The 9,883-nt window shown below is 37.5% G+C and overlaps 2 protein-coding genes across 2 annotated transcripts in view; one reads left to right on the top strand and one right to left on the bottom strand.

Moving 5' to 3' along the window:
• Positions 1-5,120: 5,120 nt before the first annotated feature.
• nopchap1 (NOP protein chaperone 1) lies at positions 5,121-8,731 on the bottom strand. Its single transcript, XM_054624360.1, has 4 exons — positions 8,607-8,731; positions 7,216-7,290; positions 6,272-6,405; positions 5,121-6,160 (listed from the first exon to the last, which is right to left on the bottom strand). The coding sequence occupies exons 1-4, from the start codon at positions 8,665-8,667 to the stop codon at positions 5,972-5,974; spliced, it is 459 nt and encodes a 152-aa protein (XP_054480335.1). The 5' UTR covers positions 8,668-8,731; the 3' UTR covers positions 5,121-5,971.
• Positions 8,732-9,458: 727 nt separating this feature from the next.
• slc41a2b (solute carrier family 41 member 2b) overlaps positions 9,459-9,883 on the top strand; it is a 41,590-nt gene continuing 41,165 nt past the window's right edge. The window contains exon 1 of the mRNA XM_054624359.1: positions 9,459-9,536. The gene's annotated coding sequence lies outside the window, so the exon portion shown is untranslated. The remainder of the gene's footprint in view (positions 9,537-9,883) is intronic.

The raw sequence follows: 9,883 nt of genomic DNA, 5'->3' as shown, positions 1-9,883 counted from the left end.
TTTTATTTTTTATGATTACTATCATTTTTATATAAGTGTTTGGCAGCTGTGACATCCAGTACTTGAGATTTCGCTGCTTCATAGCATCACATTCACAAGCTCTGTCATGAGGTCTCGTTCAAAAAGAAAAGCGCTTAGCATTGATGTTTTTTGTGATAAAGAGAAATGCCAATTTAGTCTTATTAAAATGGTTGTTGGAAAAACGGCTCTCAAACCTTGGATGTAGGAGCATCTTTTGATGCTTGTTACAGATTCTATAATTCATTTAAAAAAAATTCTCCCATCACACACACTCTAGATGTTTACATCATGTCCTATCAGCTGTCTGCTCCCACATCAGTTGAGACATTCAGTCTCTTCCATTTTGTAAATTGGACTTTTTTTGTAAATATTTGGAGGGAAAATGATTCGATATATTTTTGTCAGACAGAGGAAGACTGTATGTTCAAACACTACATGATATTTGTTAAAGACGCACCAGCTATATGATTTTTATGCAAGAGATCATGTACAATGAGCTTATTACATGGCTGCCTCTTAAATAAATCAATAATTTAACTCAAAAAATATATATTTTATTGATTTAAAAATGATTTTATTGCTTCCACGGGAGAAAAAAATTGTCCTCTTGCTATGTATGGAGATCAGAACTGCGTCCATAGTATCTGTCTGTCTTTTCCAGCAGCAGTCTGCGATACAGATATAACAGACCGTAGAAGGCTGTAATTCGGCCAATCGGCATCGAGTATTCAGCAAAGCGAGTCGCTACTGTGAGGAAGTGGTGAAATTAGTTTTCTATCTTTCCCCTCATTATCAATAGAGGCAGCAAGGGCTAAAGAGAAAGTGGTTTTTTTTTCTCAACCTTTGTGAAAGAGGTGGGATCTGTCCCTTCAATAAACAGTATGTCTTCAGCCAGTAATGTCATACAACGTTAAATAAACTTTGATTTGAATTTAACTGTGGAATGCTGCTGTTACTCAGAAAATATGCAAACATTCTTCATGGTGGGAGGAAAGAGTGATCCCGCTCTTTCCAGAAGACATCAGTGAGCTGCGTCATTAGCTTTATATTCAGACTGTGGGCAGTGGCTACACATGACATTTACTAAATAATGGTAGTTACTCAAATCTAATATAACAGTTGAGAAGAGTAGTAGTAGTAGTATTAGAAGATGTAGTCATAGTAGAGCGCTGTTTTGTTGGTCAGAAATGCTGCGGAAAGCATAACATAAAGTGTAACTTATATCAGGTGAAAATAGAGGTGTTTAAATGCACTTTTGACTTTCCATACAGCACAGATCTGTGCACAGTGAAGTTTTTCATTAACAGTAGCGCATAAAGCCGGTGTTGTGTTGAATACTTTTAATATTTTAATAGCACAATACACAGAATGTGTCAAAGTCTATTCAGATGAGTTTGGATCAGTGATTACAGCTGAGATTAAACTTTATTATTATTATTATTATTATTATTATTATTATCACTGTAGCGATAGATTTTGCGTAGAAAAAGTAGAAAAAGTCAGTTTTGTAGAAAAAATATCAGTTTTGCTTCAAATGCTTATATTTCAAAGTACTGAATACAAGTCTACGCCTGTAGCTAGGCCTAGACTATTCTGTGACAAACTGTTGAAATATATATTTTTAAATATATAATTAATATGTCAATTTTTGCGTAGCTTTGTTAGCTAACATTCCAGTAAAAACGCACTTAAAATACTGATATAAATGATCGTGTGATGTTTTCAGTTGATTTAATGGTGTTAAACTAAAGCTCAACTTCTTACCTTTTTAACTAAATATCGTTTTAATTATTAAATGTAGCTTTGCCTTTACCGTAGTCGATAAAAGGACGCTAACGCAGGTGAATTAGCCGTGCGCTGCCCTTTTTCGGAGGCGGTCAAGCCAGCCGCCTCTCAGGTTTGCCTGGTCAAACTAGCCAAATATTTTTGGACAGAGTACTTCTTGGACTAATTGCACAAGTAATATGAAGTATTTTTACTGTGTACTTTATGAGAAATCGAAGGTCCAATCCCCCGCACAGAACAAGAATATGCCATTTTGGCAAATTTTGACATGGAATAAAAACACTTTCTTCCATTAGTAGTTTATGACTCTTATATATTTTGATTAAGTACTTCTTAAGCTATATGCACAAATATTATGAAGTACTTTTACTGTGTACTTTTTGAATAATCTATGGTCAAAGTCTCTTCAGGGGACCAAGATTCAGCATTTTCCTCAAAATTTGATGTTGAATAAAAACACTTTCTTCCATAAGTAGTTTACAAGTCTTGTATATTTTGACTAAGTACTTCCTAAGCTATATGCACAAATACTATGAAGTACTTTTACTGTGTACATTTTGAGTAATCCAAGGTCAAAATCCCCTCCATAAAACAAGAAAAGGCCTTTTCTTGTCCACCAAGCAAATATTGCCTGGACTGGTGGAAATACATTTGTAGGCTGGTGGAGTGGGTAGAGCAGGGATGAGGGTGACGGTGGCTGACAAGATGAGCAGGGAAGCTGGGGGCTCTGCCCTCCCCATATCACGTTTTCTTGGCTTTCCTTGATTGCAATTCTTTACGCCAGCGTTGCAATGCTACTATCTAAAAAGGTTGACTTTCCGGGCCACTTGGGTTGAGTAAAATATTTTTCTTTTTTGTTAGCATTTCTTTTTAACTATGACATTGTAGATCTATATTATTGAAGCATCACAAAATGGTGTTACAACAAATCATGAACATAAGGTTGTGGGATGACATAGGTGTTGTTTTTCATTGTCTAGCAGAAATGAACAGTGTTAATTGCATTGCCAATTTGAATAGAACACAATCAAATATTTTTGGGATGTTTTGTAAGGGGATATTTTTACTTATTACAACTAATAAAGCTAAAACGTAGTAGCACATGTGCCATTATTATACTTGTGAATGTTATAAAAATGTCAATAGTAAATGTGTCTTTGAAATACATCTTTCCAATTTAAAATGGACATGCATGTTAAAAGTGTAATAATGGCACATGTGCTACTACGTTTTAGCTTTATTAGATGTAATGACACGGTCATACTGCTGCCCGACCTTTGTCACAACATCGTAGAGAAGGTGTACAACTTGGTCCTGGATGTTGTGGCCCCTGAGGTTTATGGCTGGACTTATGGCCAAACTTTCGAGGAGATAGACAGCTACCATGGCAACACTTCTGTCACAATGTAAGTAAAAAGCTTCAACAGAAACTTGCATGTTCTTCTCAAACATAATTACTGTATGTGGGCAAACATCATTACTGTATGACTCGCATTTTGTTACCTTGAGAGTCAACACAAAATACAGGTATTGATCAATATTGCTTCTTGAACCCTTTTTTTTTTTACCAGACTCTAGTGTTGCTGAATACTATCATTTTTTATCAGGGTTGAGTTTGGTCGCCTTAACTTCTGAAAAATGTTCAGACGGCGATACCAGTGGGAACTGTTTAAATGTCACTGCCCAGATTAGATCAGTTGAATAAAGTACGACTGTTTCTCTTTTTTAGGAATACGATTGAATCTCCACGTCAAGATCGTAACTTTCACACCCTGACAGAGGAACATATACAAGCCAGCCTCGGAGATTCACTTCACCAATGTCTTGGAGAAGCGCTAGAAGTCGAAGCGGAGAGGTCGGACAGCTCTGAACAACTGCTGCAGCTGGTTGCAAAAGAAGTCGCCAAGGAGGTCAACCGAAGACTGGCTGATATCACGCAGTCATTTTCCAGTAAGGTATCTTTACTTTTACTCAAGTATGGCTTTTGGGTACTTTATACACCACTGAAAAATAGTCACGTCTTGTACATGGAGAAACAAAGAGCTACACAACAGTCAAACCAGACTGACAATTGAAGAGACAAAAATCCCTCTGAGCACAGTTGGGACAATTATAGAATAAATCCCCAGTGATTGGTAAAAGAAACTGAAAGCTTTGCATCAAAATGTGTGCAGATTTAAATAGAAACAGGTTCCTCTTTCAGTGTCAAGTGTTTGTTTCAAGTGCTTGAACACTAGCATGTGTATTTCTTTAGCAAAGTTCTTAAAACTTCCCAATAGAAGGTTAATGTAGGGTCAGCGATGTGTACACGGGATCACAGAAATATCAGCTGAACATACCATGGACTGACAAATGAGTTTAAATCTCTTTTTTTTTTTAATCGAACCACTCACTCCTGAGGGCCTAAAATATATATACTGTATATATTTAGAGCCCAAATGCACCGTTGTGGTTGATGATGATCTGGGGTCACTTGTGCTTTTCTGGACTGGAAACCAAATTCAAAATCAAAGGGTATTTGGAGGAAAAAATGGTTTCAACAGTTTTCTCCACTGGCATGTAACACTGTGGGTCATCAACCAGACTCATTTAATTCTTCTTCTTATGGGGCCCAAACTAAATCAAATGTAAATAACACATTAGGTTTTTGATTTCTACTCTTTTTGTCTCTGTTGAAATAGTCATTATTGAAGTAGAAAAACAATATTGAAACAGGTGATTCCAAACGTTTTAAAAGGCAGTATACATACATTTAATGTGTATATGATGAATTGAAGGAGTAAACGAGTAAACATTTGCAGCCTCGGGGTACTGAAGGTTTTTTTGATGAGAATAATGCTGCCCTCTTTTTCACTGTCACCAAATAAAAATTGAAGGACAGGCACCCAGAAATCCATTTATTAAAAGTGGAAGACGGCCAATTTCAAGGTTTTTAAAAAAAATGATTTCCATCATGTGGAGGTTTATCTTACTTGTAAAATCAAAATAATATAATCCAGATGATAGAAGACTTTCATTTCTAAAAAGAAAATCATTGTCTTGCTCTTGCCATGAAATTAAGTCCTGTTTGATTCGCAAGTTATTTACTTGTATGCTATCATATATGCACAGCTATACATTGGTTTTCAAAATTTGAAAGAAAGCTCACATCACTCGCACGTGATTTGAAGCCACCATGGCAACTGTGCCCAAATACTGGCTTCACACAATGAATCGACATTAAAAAAAACTTGCATTTGCAACATTTAAATGTTGATTAAGAATTCCAAAGTCAATGTTATGAATTAAGTTTTGAAGCTCCCAGCTATTGGGTACAGTCCTTCTTAAACCCAAACAGCAAAACGTGCAACTTATTCAGCTACTGTATCTGGATCACGAATAAGACTTTTCAAGTTAAACCCCAAAATGACACCTTTTTTTTACCATTTTTAATAAATTTCAAAGAGGCACCAGTAGCAAAATATAGATAAAATATCATTTGAATGTTTTAATGGTAAATGAAAAGACAAAAAGACATCAGATGTATATACCGAATATAGTTTACAACATAATGAACAAAAGGGATAACTTTAACTAAAATGTTCTGACTTATCAAACCAAGTGCACCAGACAACATGGTCTTAAATTATGATGAGGATTATTTAAGAAAGCTAACATGTTAGAGGAATGAATACATGTGCACAGAGGCCTTTTCATGTCAAATGCTGCATCACACCTTTTATCTAGTTTTTGGTGATCTTCCTCCAGATGATCACAACTGTGGCTCAGGGAAGCACAAACAGTTTTGTGGCCTAAATCCACGCGAGAGTGTGTTCAAGCTCGAGAAACGGAGGCCAAAAACGAGTTGATCCACAGCGTTGTACCTGAACACATCACGTTCAATGAGAGGTCAGCTGATGGCCGGACTGGATGAGGGAATCACAGTATCTGTTCTGGCTCTGAAGGCACTTTTGCAGACCCTTTAAATGGACAAAATGATGTTTACAGTTGTGCCTATAGTTACAGGGGAAGATCTGTGTCTCCACACAGGAGCCTCCTGTTCTCTGTGTCAGTGAAGTAAAATCCCTCCTTGCCTGAGGCGGATGTCTGGGTCAGTTTAGTCCACATCACCTAAAGAGGGCAAAGAAACTCATAACGCAGCCAATAGTCTGTGCGGCCACTTTTTCTACTCTCCCTGCTGATGGAGAACCTGGATGTTGACTTTCTTCTTCTTTCCTTTATCTCCAGGTAATACGAGAGTCTGCTCCGTGACCTCGCTCACCACACCGGAGTCCGATTCCTCGTCGGAGTCCGAAGTCTCCTCTCCGTCTTCGGAGTCGCTGTCGGACCCGCTTAGTTCCACCAGCGCCACGTCCTAAAGGACAAGAGGGAGACATTGCATGGTTTGATCGAATCGTACGACAAATGATGGAAAGACGTTCGTGTTTGTATTTTTCTGGTCTGTCAGAGGGAGGCGGATGCTCACCATCTCTATGACCCTCTCTGCCCCCCCCACGCTCTCTATGTCAAAGCTTCCGGCGGGAGCGTCGTCTATCTGTTGCTTCAGCTTCTCGTTTGCCTCGGCCATCTGAGGCAGGAAGCTCTGAAGCCGCTCCAACACTGACGCACAACAACAAAAACACACACACACAGGGATACATTTAAAAAAGATGTTATATGTATGTATAAACAAGTTAAAAGTTTGTTAGCATGGTTAGAACCAGCACTTTTTTGGCCTCCTTGATATCTGCAGACACTCTACAGATACATGATATCGGTATTGCAGATCATATTAAGCATCGGCGTGGTCCAGAAAAAGAAAATTTCCTCCGATTCAACAGTCCTGTGTTACATTGAAAAGAAATATGCTGAGTATTACATAGATTAAGTGAGGCGACCAAAGAAAACTGTAGCGCGACTAAATGTGCCAGACATTTAAAAGGACGTTATGCGTGTATGTAGGCATATTTTTTTTCTCCCACCCAAACTTGAAAAAGCATTTGATTTGATGTCTGTATTTGCCAGCGGGCCATAGCAGGCATAATAATATGTGAATTCCACTACAGGAGAGACTTTATGCCGCTGCAATTATGTGTTCGTATTGGTGTCTGACAAAATGAGTTGGAAAATATCGGCATGAAGGAAAATGATCAAATATCATGCATCCCTAGTCACAGGCCAGAAGTCTGTTTCTCTGTCCACACGTCTGAACACATTTCCCCACTGTGGAACTAATTAAGGTTCTTTTTTTTTTAAGGAGTTTAAGTGACCTAAAACCAGTTTGCATGCGGCCAAAAGGGATTGCAAAAGGTACGGTTTTAAAGAAATACCTGTATGGGAACGTAATAGGTCATTAGCTTTACTGCAAAAAATGAATGTAATAGTAACTCATAGCAGAACGGCATGCAGGGAAGTGACATCGGGTCTCACCGTTGCTTTTGGGGACTCTCTCCGTCTGCAGGGATCTGCTAGCTTTTGGCTTGAGGAGAAGCTTCTGACTGAGACCTAGGACACAACAAACAATTAGTTCTAATAGAACCTGATTCTCTACAGTGACAAGGATAAATGTCAAAATACAAAATGTGATACAAAGTGTTGAGGAAAGGAAGCGCAAAGTGCCAACAGAGTGAGATTCCCTGACATTTATGGGTCACTGAAGGGTTCAAAGATTTCCAACCACAACAGTGCTCATGTTGAGTGGTGTAGAAATGCAAATCATTCTACAGTGGACAATAAAAAGAGGGCCATTAACCCTTGAATGTACAATCATGTGATCTGGATCCTGTCTCATTAGAGTGGTACGATAACTCAATATTGTTAACGGAGTTTCAAATAAAACATGTTTTGACTTTATCATATTATGATGAAATATAATAAATTTGTTGTTGCACAAATTAATTATTATTGGCAAGCGGTCATGAAAAACTCTAGTTACTTGTGTTTGACGTGAGGAGTTCTGTCTCATGCAATGAATAATAATAATAATAATAATAATGGATTTTATTTATATAGCACACTTTAAAATACAAAGAAATCTCAAGGTGCTGCACAGGGTAGAACAATCACAATAATCAAATATAATAATAAAACACTAAAAACAAACAAAAAAATAAAATAAAAATTTAAATTAATTAATTAATTTAATCATAATGAAATCTAAGAATATCTATTAAAACCGAACAACCACCCAAACACAAGCAATCCAAATTATCAAGACCCTAGAATGAATGAATAACATGGGAGCAGCATTCTCATCATTTCAGGCTGATTGTGCAAACATACAGTACCAGTCAAAAGTTTGGACACACCTTCTAATTCAATGGGTTTTTTTTAATTTTTTTTTCTACTATGTAGATTAATATTTAAGACATCCAAACTATGAAGGAACACATATGGAATTATGTGGTAGTTGAATGAGAAGGTGTGTCCAAACTTTTGACTGGTACTGTATATTGTGCTGATATCAGAAAAGATGAGTATCAATAACTTGATGATTCACCATATATATCCTATATATATATATATATATATATATATATATATATATATACACTGTACAGGACATTGCTGTGAAACATGTGCGCATTTCCAACATTAGCCATTTTTTTTCTTGGTTACTAGTAATTATGATTTCAGATCTTTGGGAATATTTAGTTTGTTAAAAAAGCATTTCCAGACCTGGTGCACAAATATGAAATGAAATGGAGATAGATTTACGTTAGTTCTTTGAAGGTATTGTTTTATACATTACATTACTTCATAATAATTGAATGAAGAACGCTTTAGGCTGTAATGTTTTTTGCTAATAAAAGCATTCAAACCTTCTCCGTTCCCACATGACAGCAAAGCCTGTGAGCTCGTTTTCTTCATATTTAATTCCATTTCAGAGGCGACACGACCAGTGTTCCCATCAACATGTGTTATAGGGGAGATTCACATCCGGGTAAGTGGAACACATTAAAGAAATGATTTACACAGCGCCCTCTAGTGTTTCGGAGGACTTCGCGAAATGATGATGCTATGAAGTGGACTGTACATACACAACGAACATGAACTATTAAAAACATCGTTTCAACTCTTCATTTTGACAGAACCTATCTGAAAATGTAACCACCCGATGAGCTTTGTGATAAAAAAAAAAAACGACTCTAACAATTCCAAAAATGAACTCTGCGCATGCGCACTACAATCAAAATATATCTGTGTGGCACGTTTGTCTGTTCTGACCTGAAAGAAAGATCGTCGGTGTGGCGAGAGCTCCCACTCTTACTTGTGTTGTGTTACCGCGAAACCCGTCAGACCAAGTTGACCCAGTACAACAAGCATCTTGTAACTACATCATGAATGTATCGTTGTCTGTTACTTGATTTCGATTCAGCGTAATGTTTCAGCTAACATCATCACCGTTACAGTATACATCGTCACCAAAAATATAAAGTGAATAATATCATTAACCACTAATGACGAGGGAATAGTCAGCACCATTTTTGGAAATGCTGTGTCTTTTTAATTGTAAAATCTCGAAATAATGTTTAAAATGCATTTAACGTAACGTGCTTGGTGTTAATCAAGGCAACCCGAAACTTGGTGGATTACGCCCACTATTTTAAAAACGGAGTGGTTCATCCTCTATAGACGATCTTTGGTGGTACTTCTCTCTGACGCGGCGCTCTGCCTGGCTCTGGCTGACTGTCAAGAAAGAAGACTCCCATCTCCTCTTCTTCTGGATACAATGTCTCCGCTCCAGAAAGGTAACATATGGAAATAAATAATTTACCGTGACCACCAGAATAAGTTATTTGCTATTCTTGTATGTGCCAGTTTACACTGACCATTGTGTTCTCCTGGTTAACACAGAAGCGAATACGGTAGCCGCGCTTGCTACTGTTTTGATTGGGTCACAGCTAGCTAACATAGCACACCGTTAGCTACCACACATCCACAGCTAGCGTCAGCCCATGTTTCCGTTCTCAGCGATGTTATCAAACTGTTGCCTTCATGTGGCGTCAACCCAGGGCGTTACCATAAGGGACAATATGCTGAGACTGAAAACAATAATGCATATGAAAAGGTGGGCAAACTAAAACCTACTCAGACT

This window comes from Anoplopoma fimbria, chromosome 23, assembly GCF_027596085.1.
Source record: "Anoplopoma fimbria isolate UVic2021 breed Golden Eagle Sablefish chromosome 23, Afim_UVic_2022, whole genome shotgun sequence".
Lineage (NCBI taxonomy): Eukaryota > Metazoa > Chordata > Actinopteri > Perciformes > Anoplopomatidae > Anoplopoma > Anoplopoma fimbria.
This window is presented reverse-complemented; position numbering and strand designations above follow the sequence as displayed.

What these genes read in the sequence shown, in the direction of transcription:
- nopchap1 (XM_054624360.1), bottom strand. Translation starts at nt 8,667, where the DNA reads ATGGAATTAAATATGAAGAAAACGAGCTCACAGGCTTTGCTGTCATGT. An exon ending in GAGAGTCCCCAAAAGCAACG is followed by an intron (nt 6,406 to 7,215) that starts GTGAGACCCGAT and finishes GTTGTGCGTCAG; the next exon opens with TGTTGGAGCGGCTTCAGAGC. An exon ending in CAGAGAGGGTCATAGAGATG is followed by an intron (nt 6,161 to 6,271) that starts GTGAGCATCCGC and finishes CTTGTCCTTTAG; the next exon opens with GACGTGGCGCTGGTGGAACT.